Raw genomic sequence first — 21,489 nt, forward strand, 5'->3', positions numbered from 1 at the left:
CAAGACAATACAGCTCTCAAGCATATAAGTATGTTTCATAGTGTTAGTAAATCATTCATTCTCAAAGTCACTCCGATATGCGACTTCTTTCATGTTATGATAAAAGGTTCGCCTCGTGGACAATGATTTCGGTGTCAATAGTTCACTTCCAAACCGACCTCGACAGACAAGCACAATCCAGAATGGCTATTCGGTTATACTGGTTACCCGTAGAAACCGAACCACAACTCGGTCTCGTAACCAAAGTCACTCTAGCTTGCTCATTTCTTAATCAACATAAGCACTTAGAACTCTTTTATTGTATAAACTATATTGTCGTGGCCTCATAGCGAATCCCATTCCCCCACACAAACAAAGGGGCTTTCGACGAACCGCCCAGACGCCATGCTTGTAAAGCGCTCGAAACACATAGCCCCCCTGTTGACTAATACACATCCACACGCACATCCCCGTTCTATACGTGAAAGAAGGAAGAAGAGAAGCACTTTCGAGATAATCCAGAATCTTCCAGTACCTCGCCATGCTACATTCTTCTCCCCTACTCCAATCCTCTATTACCAACACCTACTACTCATCTCCCTGTTGACCGACCGCCTTTCCTTCGGAAGAAGATGAGATACGGCACGTCACTGCTGCCGTTTCTAAACACCGTATCGCTAACGTCAGACCCGCGGCCCGTCCCATCGATTCGAATGCTAGTGACTTTGGAATCGTTGAGCTTGAACCAAGCCGCCGGATCGGGGGTATTGGAGTCTCTGACATAGGCGTAATAGTGTCCAGTACTGATGGATGATCCCGAGTGGACAATCACAGCGTAGCACTCGTAGTCGAATGGGAGCTCAAACTTCTGGTCCGGTGGAGGGCCAACCGTCTGGCGTTCTTCAGGTGGTATAAAGAATTCGTCGAGGTTGAATTTGTTGAAGTCCCACGTAATCTTGCTGTTGTCCTTTGATGCTCTGCCGTAATCCGTGTAACTGAATCGTTTCAAAGAGAGACAAAATAGTTCAGGCATCCGTGCAAGCCTAGACTGCTTTCTGCCCTGTACCTGCTTGTTGCAGTTATCGCACTGATAGTCTGCAAGAATTTCAGGTTCGAGTAACGACCTCACGCAGTCTTCAAGGGTGTGTAGCTTTGAGTTGACGGGCACCGAAAGAAAGTCGTAGTGGGACCAGGTGTATGTGCGGTTGTTGCACTGCGAGCAGACCACAGTTGAAAGCTCCAAGCCTCGCCAGTATTTGTCGACGATGGATAAGTTCTTCTTCTGATATTGGCCCCACCACTCGTAACTGCCTTGCAACATCGATTTGCCGCCCCCCATTTGAGGTGGAGGGATCTTGTCAGGCTCAGCACGGTCTCGACGTTGGTTTGTCTCGTCGTGGAGGTAGGTCAGGAGCCATGACATGAATTCTTGAGCATCCTGTTGTCGACTGCCACCAAACTCATCACCCTTATCCTTTATGCGGCTCTTCTCGCAAACTGATCGAGAATAGTCCTGTTGCTAGTTAGCATTTGTTATACGAACAAGGGCGAGGAAGACAAACCATTAGCGTTTGAGCCTTCATGACGTCAAACTTGCCAGAGTCTAGCCAGTGGAACAAGTTGGATAAGATCCGAGACATCAACTGCGGGTGATCATTCTTCTCGTCGGCCTTCCTTGGCACCTTGTACATGTTTTGCCACTCAAACGAGGCGAGGTCTTTGCCGAACCCAGGCGACATTCGAAGGACTTGGATTGTGCTGTTGGCATAGCACCACACACCGGGGTTGTTGAGACCTGTGATGTGTAAATGATCCTTGGCGGCGTTTGTGACCGAGGGAGAATCTGGACGAGCAAGGGGACCCTGCTTCAGATTCCGGCCTTGGACAGCCATGGCAATACCAGCGTGGGCCTCATGGTCATCCTGGGTCTGTGATAATCCACTGTAACTCGGACGGGGCACAGCCGGTGCGGGTCGAGTAGGCGGTGATGGTAGCTCGGAGTAGATATCGCCATGATTCTGGGGGTAGCCATGATTCGGCCGATCGGGGCTGATTGGCGACTGCATGGATTCCTGCTCTGTGGCTACCGCAGGGAATCTTCTCAAGAATTCCTCTGTACTGCGCACATGCATGAAACCGGGAGACCGCGCCGTCTCAATCTCAGCGTTGTGCAGGGTTTCCTCCCAAAGCTTAACCTCCTCAGGCCTCAATGGCGTCACCTTGTACTTCCTGCTAGGCTTAGAGATGGAGATGGTAGGTTTCAACGGAGATCGAGCTATGGGTGCTCTAACAGCACCGGCAGTTTGTGAAGTGGCGAGGGCACTTCTGCCCATGAGGTCAGTCCAAGCATCCAAGCCCCCTTGCAGCAGCTTAGGGGGGTTCTTCAAGTCTTTGCCGTAGTTGAAGTACGTTAATGCGCGTTGAAGAGACAACAAAGCAGCAGCGTCCATATCGGGAGAGATGTATCGCGGTATTGAGTCCGAATCCTGGTCGTGAAACACCACAAGATCAAAAGCATCCCGCCTTTCGAAATGGTGGTATTCCTGAGGCGGCGAGAGAACCATACTCTCGGCTATTTGCTCCGCTGTGATATTTTCTCGCAGGAGAATGCTCGGTTCGATGCAGATGACCGCTTGCGAAAGTATGTGGCCTTCGTCAAAGTCCTCTCGACCTCGAACATCGATGATTAAGACTTGTAGGGTTGCGGAGCCCCTTTTGATGTAGTTCATTAGATCTTCAGCAGTAATGGAATCGCCCTCGGGTATCGAAATACTAGAGGTCCTGGGAGTAGCGGCAGCATTGGAGGCATTAAAGTAGTCGGCGGATGATCTGCTAGCCGCAACGACGGTATTGATAGAAGCTGAAGAGCCTGTCCGACTGAATAGGCCCCTTGGTGTGCTGGAAGGCAGTGAAGCCGCTTCGTTGGATACAGTCCCCCTAGCCGGGCTGTAGATCGCATCCGGCATCTTGGGCAAATCCGGCAGGCTTGTCACGACAGCCACCTTTGGCTTTTCGGGCGAATCTGGCATCGCTCTCGGTCCTGCCGGTCTCGGGGGCATAATGGGGTGCGTCCGTATGCGGGGGTCCTGACCGGGCAATGCCACCGGTCCTCGCAGATTGGCGAAGCGTGCAGCTAGGTCCTCGGCGGCCTTGCTCTTAGGAAGACCAGGGCCGCCGGCCCCGGAACGTATCACATTTCCATGCAGCGACTGGGGTTTCGGTTGTACCGCCGGCTTCGATTTCGTTGCCGGCGACCCATGGACTTGCGTCCCGGCTTCGGCTCGTGTGGGGCTCAGGACCGGGGGGCTTTGCGGTGTCCGCGGGCGGATGGCATCCCCGTTGCTGATGGAGGTTGGTCTTGATGTGGTGGGTCTGACGCCCGTTTTGTGGTTATCCGCAATGATGTCGGCCTTGATCTTTTCAAAGTTTCCATGCTGTGAATCTATCTTCTTCATGAGGGCGGTGTAAATACGGTTCAGATCCCCGCGGCCGCCCTTGACGGACACGGACTCGGTGTGCATAGGCACGTATTTGACAGCGATCAGGGAGGCCTTGATGTACTCTTTGAAGGCCATATCGGGTCGACCAAAGTCACGAAAGGTCTCGGCTTGTCTCATGGCGTTGTCGGCCATCTCGAGGATTTTGCGCAAGGGTAGGTTCATGTCGATGTGGGGAGCAGTGGATGTGAGGTCATCTATGTGTGGTAGCGGGGGCTTGCCGCCGCGGCCGGCAGAGCCCCCATCTCCGCCCATAGCGAAGGTATGTAATCCGGAGCCGTTGGATAAGGCCGGACCGCCGCCGCCGCCGAGGACGGTTCTGGTGGCTGAAGAGGCCGTGGAGCTCATGTGAACGGAAATGGATGTCTTGGAATCGGGTATGGAGCTTGAATCATGTCGTTGTAAGCTTGGTGACTCGGATGCAGGGAAAGGAAGCTATCGCAGGTGATGTCGAGAAAGTGTGGGAATCGGAGGAGTCGAGGTAGGTAGGACGAGAACGAGGATGGGACGCGGACGCAACGATAGTCGGCGACGGGTTCGTCATGAGTGGCAGTGACGCAGACTGGTTTTGTAGACGTTTGTGTTTGGCCGCAGGACGGTTTATTCGGATACTGCAGGGCGAGGTTGAATAGACATTGTTCTCTAGATTGAGACGAAGCTCGAAAAGAAGGGTCGTGGTGTGGTTGGGTAGGATGGGCGGAAGGAAAGAATGTCAAGTCTTTGATGGATGGAGTTGGATTGGCAGGTGCGCAGCGGTCCTGTGAAAGCCAGATGGTCCGTGGTGGAGGGACAGCCTCGCTCGCTGGCGCTAACAGTTTCAACAATAGCAAGACATTGTGGAGAGGAAACGATACCGTTGCGGCGGCTGTGCTGTGGAGGGGTGACTCGGTACCTTTTCCGACAGGGCCCGTACTCTTTTCCCAGGGCGTTGCGCTGCAGAGCAGGGGAATAAACCACCTTCCACCACAGTGGAGGCCATCTCACTGACGCATCCGGACTGAACAGCGGTTCGGGCACTGGAACTGGCGGGCAGTGCCCTGCTTCTCGTCCACCTCAAGTCACCCGCCCCCGAGTTTTGAGCGGCGACTTGCACTGACGGAGATGATCCACGTCCTTGGCCTTGACAACTCACATATCATGCAGCGCCCCAACCAATATAACTTGGCTTATGAATGCCCACTTTAGGCAGTCGGATTGTTTATTGCCTTTGATGAGAGCATCTGCTCCGAAAGTAAATTACATTGTTTATTGCTCAAGGCCTGCCGAAGAACCATAAATTGGAAGTTGATGACCATACCTTCCGGTAGGCAACGTCAGGCCAAAGGTACACCTACTGTGTACGCGCAGTAAGGTGATGAGGTCCCTTGATTACGTAGCTGCCCACCCGCATGCCCAGTAGTGGAAAGCACCTCAGGTCAAGCCTCAAGAGTCTCCTTCCCACCTCGAAGCAGTTCAGTTCAGCCTCAAATGGCACGCGCCACAGATGCTCCACCGCCATCGTCATAGAGGATACGTACTCCGTACCTGCTCTGGGGGGAACGGGAACGAGCTGAGGTGGGCAGCTGGCCTTGCCAAAATCCCATTCCCTCCCCCCATTCTCAATAATACACTGTTTCTTTTGGGTTTAGCGCGAGACCTCCGTTCGTCACAGGGCCGTGTTCCAAGCGGAGCAGCCACGAGTCCGCGACGACAGCAACCTGAAGATGGTACTGCGGTAGAGTTAGACTCCTCCAACCCAAGGCAGCGACTCTAAATCCACCGTCCATCCACTGCCAGACACATTCCAACCCCTGCTCATTCGTACTAAGCCAACGTAACCCAGCGGGCCTTGACTGTGCTCGACACCACTGCCCGCAGCTGCCCACGCCTCCACTGCTTTAGCCTATGCCGACTACGCCTAAGCCTGCTGCATCTCCAACTAGGCCTTACCTTACTGTGTACGCACACCCGACCCTGAGGCTGCCGCATCTGGGCAACCATTAGAAACACACACACAAGCTTTCCTCTTTGCCTTTCATCCACATCTCCTACATACGCGCAACCCATCTGATCCGCTTTACGTACGACAGCAGAGACGACGACAGCCTCGCGATTGCGCGCCCGCCTCTCTTAGCTAGATAAACCATCCCGACGATCGATAGCCGCCTGTTTGCTCTAGCTCCCCGCCCGACACAACATTTCCAGCCTTCAAAATGATGGGCTGGTGGTCCAGCTCGGCCAACACGGCCTTGGACGAGCAAATTGAGAAAGCCACAGGCAGCAGCTTGTACGATTCTCTGCCATCCCTTGTGATGCTCTTCTAACATCGATGCAGGGAGGATATCGCCCTGAACCTCGAGATCTCTGATGTCATCAGATCAAAGACCGTTCAGCCAAAGGAGGCGATGCGCTCCTTGAAGAGGCGCATCGGCAACAAGAACCCCAACACCCAGCTGAGCGCACTGAATGTAGGTCATCGTTGCTGCCTGATCACGCATGGCTGAACTGACTCTGCTCGCAGCTCACCGATACGTGTGTCAAGAATGGAGGCACCCACTTCCTTGCCGAAATCGCCTCAAGGGAGTTCATGGACAACTTGACCTCCCTCCTCCAAGCTGTCGGACCCGCCGCCGTCAACCACGAAGTCAAGCAGAAGATTCTCGAGCTGATACAATCTTGGGCCGCCGCCACCGAAGGACGTCTCGAGCTGGGATACATCGGAGAGGTCTACAAGACATTGCAAAGGGAAGGTCACCAGTTTCCTCCTAGAATCAGCGTCTCCAGCAGCATGATCGACAGCAGCGCGGTAGGTTCTCATCCACGGCTGTGAATTACCCATCCTTCAGCCCAAACTGACAAACTTCTCAAAGCCCCCCGAGTGGGTGGATTCAGATGTCTGCATGCGATGCCGCACCGCCTTTACCTTCACGAACCGAAAGCATCATTGCCGAAACTGCGGCAACTGCTTCGATCAACAATGCTCGGCCAAGTCGCTACCCCTCCCCCACCTCGGCATCATGCAGCCCGTTCGCGTCGACGACGGCTGCTATGCGAAACTCATGGATAGATCGGCCAAGGGAGGTGCCGCACCACCCTCGCCGCTGCCGCAGGACCGATCTCCCACCTATCCTTATAAGACACGAAGCACATCGGCCATGCAGCCACGCAACGCCCGTGTCGACGACGCATTCGACGAGGACCTGAAGAAGGCGCTAGCTATGAGCTTGGAGGAGGTGAAAGGCTACTCTCAGGGCTACGTTGCACCTACGGCCAATGGTCCCTCGGGGCCCAAGGTCAATGGTAGCTCTGCACCTGCAGCGTCTTCCGGCGCGGACGAGGAAGATGACGACCTCAAAGCTGCCATCGCCGCTTCGCTAGCTGATATGGAGGAGCAGAAGCAGAGACATGCGGCAGTCTTGAAGGAGCACACCTCGAATCCCGGACCAAACCCCACGCAGCAGTTTTCTCTGCCCAAAAACGATTACGAGCTAACACCGGTTGAGGCTGAGAACATTAACCTATTTGCAACTCTCGTCGACCGCCTGCAAACACAACCCCCCGGCACCATTCTGCGCGAGCCCCAAATCCAAGAACTTTACGATAGCATCGGCACACTGCGGCCTAAACTTGCCCGTACTTACGGCGAGACTATGAGCAAGCATGGTAAGTAACCCTGAATTGCCAGCTGTCCGTCTTTGTCTTCTCACACAGCCTCTAGACACACTACTCGACCTTCATGCCAAACTTTCCACCGTTGTGCGCTACTACGACAGAATGCTGGAAGAGCGCCTGTCCAAGGCATACAGCCAGCACGCTATTGGGGGAGGATACAACCTTCCCCCTCGCCAGTCTGGCGCTTACCCTACGCTGCAAGGCAGTGCACCTGGGGGTGCCGGCCCGGCCGAGAACTTCTATACTGGATCACAGCAGATGGACTACGGCCACGCACCGCCACCCCAAGCCTACGCACAACACCCGCAGCACACTCCACAACCTCAGTACGCGACTTTTGACAAGCGCGCATCCATGGCTGGTCCGCCGGGAGGGCCGTACCCTGGCCAAGAGCCTCAAAGAACAGATAGCTGGAGAAGCGGAGCTGGTCCCGTACCTGACGGCCAATACGCACCCCAGCAGCCTTATGCTCCGAGCGAGCCGCCTCAAGCAAATCACCAGAACCAGCCAGGTCAACCTCCGGGCACCCCTTCGACAGACCCCAACGCTTCTTATTACTTCAACCCTCAGCAGCCTAGCGCACCTCCTTCTGCTCCGCCGAACGCGGATCCTAACCCATCGCCATACCCGAATCTTCAGCAGCCAGTGCAATACCGACAGTCCATACCACCCCAACAAACACCTACCCAAACGCCTGCTCAGCCGGCACAGCCCACGCAACAACAGGTTCCGCCCCAGCAGCAAAGCTACTGGCAACCATCAGTACCGCAGCAATCGGCGCACCCCCAACAGCATTGGCAAGGCCAGTACAACAGCGGATATACCCAGGAATCATTTCCGTCTGCTCCGCAAAACGCACCCAAGCAGCCGGCAGTGGAAGAGAGTCTCATTGATCTTTGAAAGACAGGAGAGTAATCAGGAAGCATGCAGGCCATTAGTTCTCGGCGTTTCAGGGTCAGGGGGAGCCCATCACTAGCATCTTCAGACTTGAGAATGAGTTGTAAAATGAAACTTTCATTGGATCATAGTTACTGTCCAACTTATGACTGTAATGTTGATAATGGACCCTGTTTGAAGACTCAGGTCGGAGCATCCAGACAAGGACTTATATGACTGATTCATCCAACATTACTAACACGGACGCTGGTGAATACCACGTCAAGATTCCCCCAATGACATGTGCATTTCCAACACAGGCTTCACGCACATCAACTTTGCGTGCCGAGGCCTTGACTGTGGCCCCAAATTAACTCACACAGCGAAGGTTTTCTCGCCCGTCACGACCTTCTCAAACGATGTTAAAGCGCATCGTCAAAGTCAGTATTCTCTTCTGACTCACAAGTCCGCCGGGTAGCAATTCTAGAAGTAGAAATCCATTCCACCGGCTTTTGACAACATCCTACCTTAAGGTATGGTAAGTTAGACGGCCACCCGCTTTTCTTGCCGGACCAATCATGCAAAGAAGCAACAAAGCCCGCGTCCACCCCCTCCGGCCAACCACGGCACGGCGCCAGCGCGGCGTGAGACTCCACTTCCGCCCCGGTCATCGGCGCCGAATGGTGCGACTGCGGACCGCTACTACAGCACCTTACCTTACTTTTCAGCATTCTTGAAACCAGCAACGCGAAGCGCCCCAACATAACGCACCGTAGAAGGCCCCCTATGGCAGCCCACGTGGAACCCGTCCGGTGTCATGATTTCTCTACTCGGGTCGGGCTTATTAGGTCGGTCCCTTACTCCAGTTCCGACGCTCGTCCCAAGGTAAAGGGCGGTTCATCTGAGTCATTTCTAGACACAGACTTGACAGACTTTCCCGTTCCCTCCGCCGGGTTGTCCACCCACACCAAACAAGGAAACTTTCCCGAGAATTGGGGGGGAGGGCCGCATTACGTAGCTCATCCTCTCAACTTGCTAGAGCTTTTTGTTCATATATAATTGGATCGTGAACCATCCGAACATGCGTTGAGAATGCGCCTTTCCCACCTTCATTGTGAAATCCAGAGGTTCAATTACACCACACACATCTTTTTTTTTTTTTTTCTTCTTCTGTTCACTAGAATCAAAGATATTGTGCCACAATATACACAAGCATCCTACCCCGCCACCCCGCCACCCCGCCAATTCATCTCAAGCTCATCATCATCATCATCATCATCATCATAACTTGGGAAAACTCATAGGAAGCCAATCACAGCCCAAAACAAAATGCCCGTCCAAATCCACCTAGTCCGCCACGCCCAAGGCTTTCACAACCTTTCCCTCGAGAACGAGGCCCTCCGCGACCCCCTCCTCACAGAAAAGGGCAAACAGCAGTGCGCCGACCTCCGCGCCGCCTTCCCCCACCACGACCGCATCACCCACCTCGTCGCCAGCCCCCTCCGCCGGACCCTCTACACCTGTCTCCTAGGCTTCGGTTCCGACTCCTCCTCTTCTTCGTCCCCTGGCTCCTCTCTCAAGGTCCTCGCCCTGCCCGAGGTACAAGAAGTCTCGGACGCGCCCTGCGACACGGGTTCCGCCATCAAGGACATTGAGGCGGAATTCGCCGGCCGCGTGGATTTCAGTAGGGTGCCCGAGGACTGGATCGACAAGGCCAGCCCCAATTCAAGATGGGAACCGACGCTGGAGAAGCTGGAGGCGAGGTCTGCCGAGGCGAGGAGGGCGTTGAGGGAGCTCGTGGGCGGTGATGTCTCGGGGGATGCGCAGGTCGTGGTCGTCACGCACGGTGGCATTTTACACTTTTTGACGGATGATTGGTATGGGATTGCTCCCAAGAAAGGTACGTTTTCTGTTCATCTCTTTTTTATTCTAACCTTGGTTTCTCTCTTGAATATCTTCTTCAAAGAGGTTGCATGAGACGGAGCTGTTACTGACTGCTAGTGTAGCAACTGGCTGGGAGAACACCGAGTACAGATCGTACGAATTCGCAGACGCCACCGGCCAGGACCCCAAGGCCCTCCTCAAAGAGACGCAGGAGAGCTGGCAGCGTCGCAAGGGCGAGGATACCCGCCCGACGCCCGAACAGCAGGCCGAGCTCCGCCAGACCTTCTACCGCGAGATGGAGCCGTATCTCAAGTACAGCCCCGAGAGAGGCTGGATGCAGTAAGTGGCAAGGTGGGCAGGGCAAGCACAAGACGGTTTGTTGCATGGGAGGACAGAGATCATGGTCTCGATATTGTGGGGGCCTCTCTATTTGCATAGTACACAGCTTGGTATAATCCCAAACACCATAGACCTATCTAGAACCTTTTTTACCGTTTTAAACTTTTAAAAGTCTTCCTCGCCGGACCCGGCAACAATGACGTTGTTAACCTTCAGGACCATACGGCATAATTGCGTCGCGAGCTGGAGTTGCTGCTTCTTGCTGATAAGGGGGTCGATGACAAACGCATCCTTCATGTCGTTGCTGCCGCGCTGCATGCAGTCGACACCGAGCTTGCCACGGACTCCGGGACCAGCCTTGACCTGCTGACTCTTGATGTCGGCCAGCGTCGCGATGGGGTTCAGGCCGCTGTTCTCGGCCAGGGCCATCGGGACGGCGTCGAGGGCCTCGGCAAATCCGCGCATGGCGTATTGCTCAAGGCCAGGGGTCTTGGCGGCGGCATCCTCGACCGCCAATGAGCAGGCAATCTCGGCAGCACCACCACCATAGACCACGCGGTTGTCCTTGACAAGGTTGCGCACGACACACAAGGCATCGTGGAGTGAGCGCTTCGCCTCGTCGATGATCTAACATACGGGGTTAGCTTTTAGTTAATCTCAAACTTTTTGTCAGGAACGCACCATCTTGTTGCTACCGCGTACAAAGACGGTCACCGCGCGGGTGTTGGCGCACTCCTCGATGACCAGCATCTTCTCTCTTGTTGTACCAAAGGTCATTTCTCTGACGATACCTGCAGTTCCGAGCTTCTCGGGCTTGAGGTCCTCGAACCGCGGCACGATACGGCCGTTTGTCGCAATAGCCACCAGCTCGATCTCCGGTCCTCCAACCCACCGGACGGCAGGCAGGTCGTTCTGGAGCAGCAGGTGGTTCGCCTCATCGTCGAAACCCCACTGGCAGAGAGCCAAATTGGCACCGGCGTCCTTGATCTGTTGGATCATCTCGATAAACTTCTCGCGTTCGTAGTTCTGCAACTTCTTGTACTCCTCGACGCTGGTGATGTCAAGCTTGTGCTTGGTCTTGGGCTTAGGGGGTTCGAAAGCGCAGGTAAGAATGGCGATCTTGGCGTCCTTGACTTCGGAAGGCATCTGGGGGTGGGAGAAATCCTTGTCAATAATGACACCCTTGACGAGCATGGTGTCCTCCAAAGCTCCTCCGACTTTGCCATCGACCTTGATCAGCTCAAAGTCAACGTCCCTCCGGTCCAGGTCGGCAACGGAGAGGACGGCGTCCACTGCGATCTGAGAGAATTGGTCGTGCGCCTTGGAAACGATCTTGCTGCCCAGACTTGTTCGTGCAACCTTCAGCAGGTTTCCTGTCTCTTCTTTGCTGAACTCGACGACGTCTGAAATCTTGTCAAGCTCCGACACGGCAATGTCGCAAGCCTGGTCGTATCCGTCCGCAATACGGATGGGGTGAATTCCCTTGTCGATCAGCTCTGCCGCCTGCTCAAGGAGAGCACCGGCAAGCACGACGACACCGGTTGTACCATCGCCAATCTCATCATCTTGCGACTTTGAAAGCTCCACCAACAGCTTAGCGACGTGGTTTGAGATCTCCATCTGTTGCAGAATCGTGGCGCCGTCATTTGTCACTGTGATATCTCCGTCGGGGGAGATGAGGATCTTGTCGAGACCGCGGGGACCCAGGGAGGTCTTGACGATATTCGCAACCGTTCTGGCGGCGAGGATGTGGTTCTTGACGGCTTCGTTGCCATATTGTCTCTTCTTCTTTCCTTGGCTGCGGGGCAATCAGTCCTAGGCCTTCTTATCAGGGGTTCGGGGCAAGAGAGGGCGAGCTTACTCTCTGACAACGATGAAGGGACGGCCTTGCTCGTCCTTCATCACGGCCGCTACGGTGTCATTTCGTCAGTACATGTGGTCTCGAAGCTCGGATCGTGGCATTGATTACCATTGGCCATATCAAGGTCTAGACATGATGTTATTAGCTGCATGCAACTATAAATTTCAGAAGAATGGGTACCACATACTCATAGCCATGTTGAAGGTTTTCGCACGTCACTGGGGTTTCGGATGGGTAGTGCGATTCAACTGGGAGTGACGCCGGGGGAAGGAGAGGTATCGTGCGTTGAGGGGGGTTGAGCTCCAAGGACCGGGTCGTGGTGGACCAAAATTTCTGAATAATTGGTGGTGCCTGCCATTCTTGGGAGCCAGAAGCTTCGGTTGCCGGGGTGCAGATAATCCGGCGGCTCACCGCCTGGCAAGGCCTGGAAGGCAACAGCAAGTACCCCGCCATGGATGTGGTTGCCCCTCCATGGCCATTGCGGTGGCCATGACCCAAGCGCCGCAAGCGCCCCACACATGCCACTTCAGGCCTTGACCAAACTCAAGTCCACAGCGTCATCTCCGAAAAGCTGCAAATCCAGTTGTTAAAGAGCTTCAATCCCCCGGGTCAAGTGAATGAATCACTGGATATCACATACCACCCAGATCACTCTCATTCTCTCACCTTGAAAGCTTGGATTTCTGTGACATCTCCTCACGCCAATCCATCCACCAAGAAAACCAAGCTCACCTACCTCAACTACGTCAAAATGTCGCGCCACCAGGCAGTACGCAACCTCGACTATGAGGAGGCCCTCGACGAATTCGAGGGCGAGGATTACGAAGAGGAGGGAGAGGCCGATCAACTCAGCGCAGAGGATCGTGAGGCTATGGCGATGGGAACTGCGACAGTGCAGAGTACCCTTGGCGCTGATGCCGACAAAGTAACTGTGCAGCAAATTCAAGAGTCGCTGTGGCATTACTATTACGACATCGAAAAGACGGTGTCTTATCTACAGAAGAAATTCATTGCACCTCCACCAGCGCCCAAGCAGGAGAAGAAAACCAAAGATGGTAAGTTCACTCTCTTTTAAAGTCATATGAGAGCAGGATTCCCGGAGGAGTGGCGGCAGTACCAGAAGTTGAGCGTTTCGGCAGCAGATGGGTTTGGTTGCGGAGGCATGGACGACAAGATTACGACTTACGACATGGCATCAACTTCGACATATCCAGTTCCCAGGGCGTCGTCACTCTCCCCTGCTTCTTACTTTCACGGCATTTCATGGATGAACGTTCCCAAGAGCCGACAGGCCGTCTTTGTTCCCCCTCGTCCCCTTCCTGGGGGGCTTCTAGGCGGCGGTGATGGTCCGAAGCTATCAAAACTTCAGGCCCTTGCTGCAGCACGGAAGAAGAAAACAACCGAGGTGAACAACACAAACGACAAGGTTGATCGAGCCGAGAAGAGGATGTCAACTCTTGCCATTGATGAATCGTCCCAGGAAAACCAGAGAGGCGGGTTGAGCATACTAGCCAAGCGACAAAAGTTGGCAGAAGACTCCGCCGCAAGGACCCAGACCTCGAAATCAGCTTCGCCCTCGCAGCAGGCCGATACAGCTTCTGAAGCGGTCAGTATGGATGTCGACACGGCCAACGAACTTTCTGCCGATGATCGGAAGAAGACTGAGGATGACTGCTTCGTGGTGTCATCCACAAGGCCATCTGCCTTTGCTCAGACACTGTTCGGACCTGCTCAAGATACTGCCGCCGCCTCTCAGACGTACTCCTTGCCATACATGGACTCCTCCGCCTATGTACCCAGTGCTTTCTCTCAACCAAGCCCTGACGATGTCGTGCTCGCTGCTCAGGCGAAAGGTTCGCGATTCGCGAAGACACAGTAAGATGCTGACTCTAATAATCTCTAGCGGGCTCCAAGTTCGACGCTGCCGCCAAGAGCGCAAGCAAAAAAGTGGTGGCCAAGTCAACTGGCTCACAAACCCCCAATTCCGAGATGAAACAACTTCAACTCGACGACTCAGCAGCACCGAAGAATAAAAAGCTGGATGTTGCGAAGGAGTTCGCTAAGAGCGATAACAAGAGAAGCGCCAGCTTTGTGGTAGTTGGTAAGTGAATCTATACTTTTCGTCTCGCCAACTTACAACTGATACCCAATAGGACACGTGGATGCTGGCAAGAGCACATTGATGGGCAGACTGCTCTTGGAATTAAAGTACATTGAGCAACATCTGATCGATCGTTATCGACGCCAGGGCGAGAAGATTGGAAAGTCCTCATTCGCTCTTGCCTGGGTCATGGATCAGCGAGAGGAGGAACGCGAGCGTGGTGTTACCATCGACATCGCCACAAATATGTTTGAGACGGAAAAAACACGGTTTACGATTCTCGACGCCCCTGGCCATAGGGACTTTGTTCCCAACATGATTGCCGGAGCAAGTCAGGCAGACTTTGCCATTCTCGTCATTGATGCCAACACCGGAGCTTTCGAGAAGGGCTTGAAGGGCCAGACAAGAGAGCATGCTCTGCTTCTGAGGAGTCTGGGCGTCCAGCAAGTCATCGTAGCTGTGAATAAGCTGGACATGGTTGGATGGTCAAAGGATCGCTTTGATGAAATCTCAGAGCAGGTCACTGGTTTCATGAAAGGCAACGGCTTCATACTCAAGAACGTCACCTTTGTACCCATATCTGGACTCAGCGGCGCCAATTTGGTGGAGAAGCCAGCCGATGAGGGTCTCTCATGGTACACAGGTCCGACACTCATCGACGCATTGGAAGACTCGGATCCAATGGCGAGAGCGATTGAGAAGCCCTTCCGAATGTCGATCTCCGAGATCTACAGATCACAGCAAAGTCAACTCACTGTAGCTGGCCGGATAGAATCAGGCACGGTACAAAACGGCGAGGCATTGATTGTGCAACCAAGCGGAGAGTCTGCCTCGATACGATCGATCGAGGTAGACGCCGATGTACAAGAATGGGCCGTTGCGGGACAGAACGTCAACATCGGCCTGTACGGCATCGACCCGATTCACGTACGCGTGGGCGATATCATCAGCACCAAGGCGGCCCCCATTGAGACAAGCGATAGGCTGACAATGAAGGTGCTGGCCTTCGACCACTTGATGCCAATGCCAGTAGACGTCCACCGTGGTCGTCTGCATGCAGCTGGAAGAGTGGAGGTCATTCCAGCCGTGCTGGACAAGTTGACGGGAGCGACCATGAAGAAGAACCCCAAGATCGTGCAGCCAGGCAAGGTTGCGCGGGTTGTTGTTAAGCTTGACTCGAAAGTGCCGTTGGAGGCTGGGCAGCGAGTGGTGCTGCGCAGTGGCGGCGAGACAATCGCGGCAGGGCTGTTGGAATAAAACGGTGCAGAATCGAAAGAAGCAACGTGGCGCGGATTGGTATATAGCAGGTGGTGGGCACTTGACGACCGAAATGAGATATTACCATGCATGGCGTGCGAGTTAAGTTACGAGAGGCGGCGCTGGCATTGAGGCTCGATTAGAGTTGGGGTCACTTGGGTGCGCTGAAAATAGAGTTGGCTGCAACTTTAGTTGAAGCGCAGCCAATGGGGGCGTGCCTAATTCATAACTTAGATATCCGTAGATGCGAAATGAACAATTTTCAAGCACCACGGATCCTTGATTATGCTGGCTCTATTATACGAATCAAGCTGACAAGGCTCATTTTGCAATCCTCCTTCCTTCTTTGAGGGCTGGGGACTCCGTGGGTGACTCTTTGGACCATTTTGGAGGTCTTGGGCAGTGGAATCTGTAATTATGTTCCATGGTACCTGTCTTGCCTCTTGAAAAGGCCAAATTGACAGATTGACATGGCCCCGTCCGGCTGAAGCGACGGAAATGACGCCGTCGTGCCCACGCGCGCCTCGGGAGAGCATGGGCTAGTAGCCAAAGCTCAACCCCTGCATGCCCTCCCCCTCTTTACGGCTTGCGGCCCCTCGTGGGCCCCCCTCATCTCAGGGCAAAAGACGGGATGGCACTGCTTAGAGCACCTTAAGTGAGGTAAAGTGTCGCGTACCTTGCCTTGTCGCCTCGCCTTACCTACGAATTAGCACCTTCCGCTTACCGTATTGTCGCGCTCCTCCTTTCCCCCCCCCTCCCCCCGCAGGCTGTAGGCCAGTGGTGGGAATATTCTCGAAAGGGGAGAGGTGCGCATGGCTCTCCCCGAGATCGAGATGGATGGGGTTGGACCGGTTGGTTTGAGGCCACTCTGTTCCTTTCCGAGCTGCTTTGGAGGTTGAATGGGACAGGTACACCACTAGATAAGTAGAGAACACTGCAAGGCTACCAAGCATATTAGATGCCACCTAAGTAGGATTGTAAGGGAAGTGGCCAAGTTTATTGATTCCCACCTTCGGGGCAAGTAAGGTCATTTTTGCTGGATCGTGAGTCACTTCCAATGGAGATGAACAAGCACGCAAGGTGCCTTTGAGGTTTGTCACACTGCGGCATAGAACTCAACAGAAGTTGTGGAAGCAAAGCGAACAGAAAGGCCACGTTCAAGGTCCCCCAAGTGCCAAACGTCCAGGGGGGACCACCAGTAATCGAAATCTCCAGAATCGCAGCCTTGGTGGGGCAGAAAGGAATGACCCCAGCGCGGACGGCAGGCAGCGGCAGCGGTGAGGCGCACACACCTTGGCTCCGGTGGCTAGGGAAGAAGCCTCGCACGGTACATGCTCACTGTCCTGCTGCAACGGAGATGTGTCCCCCGAGCACCTAATTCCTGCCTGCCATCCCAACCTTGGGTATCTCCATCTGCCGAGCAGCAGTGTGCATTAAGGTACTGCTCACCAGCGTGCAGGTGTTGCTCTCCAAAAGGTAGGTGAAGGCACCAAATAGAGTACGGCTGCACCAAGGGTCCACACAGTAAGGATCCACCAGTGACACCCATAGCCCAAAAGGAAGAGACCCCTGTCACGTGTGGCGCCTCGCAACGTGAAATCTGGCCTTTTGTGCAATCTGGACACCTCGACTTTTTTTTGGAGAAGGCATTCATAAAGGCGGCAGCTCTTCCTTTCCACCGCCGACACTTTACCTCTCCCAATTCACCACTGCCAAAGCCACCTCAACTCGATTGGGTGTGTAAATAGTAGAAGGGAATCCAAAAACCCTCTCTCAACAGCGCGTCTTTGACGTTTTTTTCTCCTTTCTTTTTTCCCCCGACACCAGCTTTCGAGGTACAAAGAGCTATCCCAATACCACACACAGGGGAGCTTCACGGCACCGCCAAAAAAGACAATGTCGAGATCCAGAAACTCGATGGCCTTGGGCTTCGGCCTCTTGGCCTGGATGGCTCTCCTCTTCTCCCCCCTGGCTTTCGTTCAGACTGCCCAGGCTCAGGACACTGAGAGCTACGGAACGGTCATCGGTATCGTAAGTTGCACCTCCCAAGCTTCCCTGGCGACGATTGCGGCCTTTGTCGGCCCTTCTCTGTCGCCAACGGATTTAAATAAATTCGACGTCATGTCTAACTTCTAGTCTCTAGGATCTTGGAACTACCTACTCTTGCGTCGGTGTGATGCAGAAGGGCAAGGTTGAGATTCTCGTCAACGACCAGGGTAAGTCTTGCCACGGTCGCGGCTGCCCCTGCTTGCAACCCCCTGATTCCAGCAATCTTACTGACTCTGCCTCGCAGGAAACCGTATCACCCCATCTTACGTCGCATTCACCGAGGAGGAGAGACTCGTCGGTGACGCCGCCAAGAACCAGGCCGCCGCTAACCCCACCAACACCATCTTCGATATCAAGTGAGCTCCTACCCCGGCCGTCGACCGCTCGAGATAACATTGCTAATCATCCTTTCAGGCGTATGATTGGCCAGAAGTTCTCCGACAAGGCGGTTCAGTCCGACATCAAGCACTTCCCCTACAAGGTCATCGAGAAGGATGGCAAGCCCGTCGTCGAGGTCGAGGTTTCTGGCTCCGCCAAGCGCTTCACCCCCGAGGAGGTTTCCGCCATGATCTTGGGCAAGATGAAGGAGGTCGCCGAGGCCTACCTTGGCAAGAAGGTCACCCACGCCGTCGTCACTGTTCCCGCCTACTTCAACGACAACCAGCGCCAGGCCACCAAGGATGCTGGTGTCATTGCCGGACTTAACGTTCTCCGCATTGTCAACGAGCCTACCGCCGCCGCTATCGCCTACGGTCTTGACAAGACCGAGGGTGAGCGCCAGATCATCGTCTACGACCTTGGTGGTGGTACTTTCGATGTTTCCCTCCTGTCCATCGACCAGGGTGTCTTCGAGGTTCTGGCTACCGCCGGTGACACCCACTTGGGTGGTGAGGATTTCGACCAGCGCATCATCAACTTCTTCGCCAAGTCCTACAACAAGAAGAACAGTGTCGACATCACCAAGGACCTCAAGGCCATGGGTAAGCTCAAGCGTGAGGCCGAGAAGGCGAAGCGTACCCTCTCTTCCCAGATGTCCACTCGCATTGAGATCGAAGCCTTCTTCGAGGGCAAGGACTTCTCTGAGACTCTTACCCGCGCCAAGTTCGAGGAGCTCAACATGGATCTCTTCAAGAAGACCCTCAAGCCCGTTGAGCAGGTGCTCAAGGACGCCAAGGTCAAGAAGGAGGATGTTGACGACATCGTTCTCGTTGGTGGCTCTACCCGTATTCCCAAGGTTGTCAACCTCATTGAGGAGTACTTCAGTGGAAAGAAGGCTTCCAAGGGTATCAACCCCGATGAGGCCGTCGCTTTCGGTGCCGCCGTTCAGGCCGGTGTCCTTTCCGGTGAGGAGGGTACTGAGGACATCGTCCTCATGGACGTCAACCCCTTGACTCTCGGTATCGAGACCACTGGAGGCGTCATGACCAAGCTTATCCAGCGCAACACCCCCATCCCTACCCGCAAGAGCCAGATCTTCTCCACCGCCGCCGACAACCAGCCCGTCGTTCTTATCCAGGTTTACGAGGGTGAACGTTCCCTTACTAAGGACAACAACCTCCTCGGCAAGTTCGAGCTCACTGGCATCCCCCCCGCGCCCCGTGGCGTTCCCCAGATCGAGGTCTCCTTCGAGCTCGATGCCAACGGAATTCTCAAGGTCTCTGCCCACGACAAGGGCACTGGCAAGCAGGAGTCTATCACCATTACCAACGACAAGGGTCGTCTTACCCAGGATGAGATTGACCGCATGGTCGCCGAAGCTGAGAAGTACGCCGAGGAGGACAAGGCTACCCGTGAGCGCATTGAGGCTCGCAACGGTCTTGAGAACTACGCTTTCTCCCTGAAGAACCAGGTCAACGACGACGAGGGTCTTGGTGGCAAGATTGACGACGAGGACAAGGAGACTGTAAGTTGCCATAATGCCATGAATGTCTACCGACAGATTACTAACATGCTTCCTAGATCCTCGAGGCTGTCAAGGAGACGACCGATTGGCTTGAGGAGAACGGCGCCACCGCCAACACTGAGGACTTCGAGGAGCAGAAGGAGAAGCTGTCCAACGTCGCCTACCCCATCACCTCCAAGATGTACCAGGGCGCCGGTGGCGCTGGTGGCGAGGACGAGCCCCCCTCCCACGACGAGCTCTAAATTCCATAGATTTGTTGTTGTTGCTTCGTTTCGGGATTCAAAAGAGACAGTACCCAAAGATTCCATGCAATTTTTCGTCTCTGGTGTTAGCAGGTTAATCGGCGTCGGCAGCATGGAGCATGACTCCACCATTGTGTAAAGTATACAACGCATAAATGAGACCTCTTGAACACATGCTTTATTCTCTTTTGTGATTGTGACTGAGAAGCATCATCTGATGCTGTCGTGTACTCTTCAGTAGTCCAGCTTCTTGACTACGTTATATCTATACTCAATGTATCCGTATCTTGGTCTATCCAAAATTCCTCCTCTACAGAGTTTGATGAAGTACTTACCCGGCATCTGGTGAGAGAATTCGCCCCCCTCTCCACCCCAAGCTGCTAACTCATCCTACACTTCCCGTGAAGGACCCTGAGCAAGATGAGTGCAACTTAACTTTACTTGCCTTGTGGGGTCTCCTCTGCGTATGCGGGATGAGCGGCAGCAAGGAGTCTGGGGCTGGCAGGTTGCGTCTCGTTCAAGAAACTCACCAGAACAGACGACCTTGATTGGCTCGTAGGTCATTGTCGACAAAGCAAGGTGCTGCTCATCAAATGGACAGAGAGCATCGCGTACTTTCGAGGCGGGTCATCTTTTGTCGGGGACGAAATGGAGTTTATCCTGTACGGAGACTTTTGGATGGCTAAATCTCAATCTGGAGTCCTAGACTACTCTCCCCCCAACTCCACGCCAGCGGGCTGAAACTCGTAGAAGCCCTAGAAGGAGGAAGAATCTTTGGCAAAGAAGCGTACTCCATAGAAGAGTAGCGTGAGATGAGACGAACTGTCTACACGAAACCCGGGAACTGAGTACAAAGTAAGAGGAGATGGAGACGACAGGCTTCGGCTTCCTCGAAAAAACCTTAAACCCAACCCGCCTGGACGGCGCCCTACTATATGCTGCGTATGCGTAGATCGCTGGGTGGAACTGGCTTTTTGCTTGTTATTGTGTTTAATATGAGATGGTTTTGAATGACTCGGCGCTGTAACGACGGCTCTCTTAGGTACAGGTCTGTTCTTTTATCGTTCACTCCGGGCTGAGAGGGTCACGGCGCAAATACGTGCCTGAGTAGGGTTGGATGGGAAGTGAACCAGGTCTGAATGACTCGGTTTACGCATGCTCGCTGCGCAGCGAGAAGTGACGGCATTCCCATCTTGCCGCGTACTCTGTACACGGTTTTCGATATACGGGTACAGCTTGGGCAGAAAAGATATAATATGCCTGGCAACTTATAGGCTATAAAGCAATTCCTCTCACGTTCGTGTTCTCGTCGTTGCTATACTACTATCTCTTTCTCTATCACACTTACATTCGCTCACTCAGTCACTCACTCGCCAACACTCTCTTACATCATACCACCAGTATACCCAACCTCCAAACAACCTCACGTATAACCTATACCTTTCACCACTTCTCAACAACAACCACACAGCCAGCTACCAACCGCCGCCACCATGCAACTCCCCTCCATCCTACTCTTCGCCGCCACCGCCGCCGCCCTCGCCCTCCCGGAACCCATCCCCAAACCCAACCCGGAGTCCTGCGACGAGACGTGCCCGAACCCCTGCCGGCAGGCCAACCGCAACACCTACTGCACGGGGGCCAAGAAGTCCGTCACCGGCGGGCCCCTGCCGGCGGCGTACAAGAACCAGTGGAACTGTCCCGCGGGCAGCAGCAACCCGCCCAGGTCGTATATCCAGATGACCCAGAATGGGGGTGCTGAGGGAGGTGTTACTGTTTTCTGCACTATTTAGAGAGAAGAGAGAGAAAGAAAGGAGGGGGCAGGATGAGAAATACTCGGTGCTGTGTGG

The 21,489-nt window shown here is 54.2% G+C and overlaps 7 protein-coding genes across 7 annotated transcripts; 5 read left to right on the forward strand and 2 right to left on the reverse strand.

Annotated features, from left to right (window-relative positions):
- Nucleotides 1-571: 571 nt before the first annotated feature.
- DOA4 (ubiquitin-specific protease doa4) lies at nt 572-3,824 on the reverse strand (the record flags this gene model as incomplete). Its single annotated transcript, XM_065757722.1, has 2 exons — nt 572-1,498; nt 1,542-3,824. 2 exons carry the CDS (start codon nt 3,822-3,824, stop codon nt 572-574), a joined length of 3,210 nt encoding a protein of 1,069 aa, XP_065613639.1.
- Nucleotides 3,825-5,668: 1,844 nt separating this feature from the next.
- On the forward strand, nt 5,669-8,027 carry VPS27 (Vacuolar protein-sorting-associated protein 27; the record flags this gene model as incomplete). Its single annotated transcript, XM_053194930.1, has 5 exons — nt 5,669-5,742; nt 5,791-5,923; nt 5,977-6,261; nt 6,326-7,118; nt 7,174-8,027. The coding sequence occupies 5 exons, from the start codon at nt 5,669-5,671 to the stop codon at nt 8,025-8,027; spliced, it is 2,139 nt and encodes a 712-aa protein (XP_053047501.1).
- Nucleotides 8,028-9,332: 1,305 nt separating this feature from the next.
- Nucleotides 9,333-10,230, forward strand: N0V96_006461 (uncharacterized protein; the record flags this gene model as incomplete). Its single annotated transcript, XM_053194931.2, has 2 exons — nt 9,333-9,903; nt 10,010-10,230. 2 exons carry the CDS (start codon nt 9,333-9,335, stop codon nt 10,228-10,230), a joined length of 792 nt encoding a protein of 263 aa, XP_053047502.1.
- A 161-nt stretch (nt 10,231-10,391) lies between these two features.
- On the reverse strand, nt 10,392-12,284 carry CCT5 (T-complex protein 1 subunit epsilon; the record flags this gene model as incomplete). Its single annotated transcript, XM_053194932.2, has 5 exons — nt 10,392-10,853; nt 10,908-12,024; nt 12,088-12,136; nt 12,196-12,213; nt 12,275-12,284. The coding sequence occupies 5 exons, from the start codon at nt 12,282-12,284 to the stop codon at nt 10,392-10,394; spliced, it is 1,656 nt and encodes a 551-aa protein (XP_053047503.1).
- A 554-nt stretch (nt 12,285-12,838) lies between these two features.
- N0V96_006463 (uncharacterized protein) lies at nt 12,839-15,445 on the forward strand (the record flags this gene model as incomplete). The annotated part of the gene is made up of 4 exons (XM_065757723.1): nt 12,839-13,142; nt 13,470-13,940; nt 13,991-14,188; nt 14,241-15,445. 4 exons carry the CDS (start codon nt 12,839-12,841, stop codon nt 15,443-15,445), a joined length of 2,178 nt encoding a protein of 725 aa, XP_065613640.1.
- A 1,896-nt stretch (nt 15,446-17,341) lies between these two features.
- Nucleotides 17,342-19,639, forward strand: KAR2 (ATPase with role in protein import into the ER; the record flags this gene model as incomplete). The annotated part of the gene is made up of 5 exons (XM_053194934.1): nt 17,342-17,476; nt 17,589-17,661; nt 17,739-17,850; nt 17,909-19,397; nt 19,454-19,639. 5 exons carry the CDS (start codon nt 17,342-17,344, stop codon nt 19,637-19,639), a joined length of 1,995 nt encoding a protein of 664 aa, XP_053047505.1.
- A 1,493-nt stretch (nt 19,640-21,132) lies between these two features.
- N0V96_006465 (uncharacterized protein) lies at nt 21,133-21,432 on the forward strand (the record flags this gene model as incomplete). Its single annotated transcript, XM_053194935.1, has 1 exon — nt 21,133-21,432. One exon carries the CDS (start codon nt 21,133-21,135, stop codon nt 21,430-21,432), a length of 300 nt encoding a protein of 99 aa, XP_053047506.1.
- Nucleotides 21,433-21,489: the final 57 nt, after the last annotated feature.

This window comes from Colletotrichum fioriniae, assembly GCF_027942845.1.
Source record: "Colletotrichum fioriniae strain IMI 355084 chromosome Unknown scaffold_7, whole genome shotgun sequence".
Classification (NCBI taxonomy): domain Eukaryota; kingdom Fungi; phylum Ascomycota; class Sordariomycetes; order Glomerellales; family Glomerellaceae; genus Colletotrichum; species Colletotrichum fioriniae.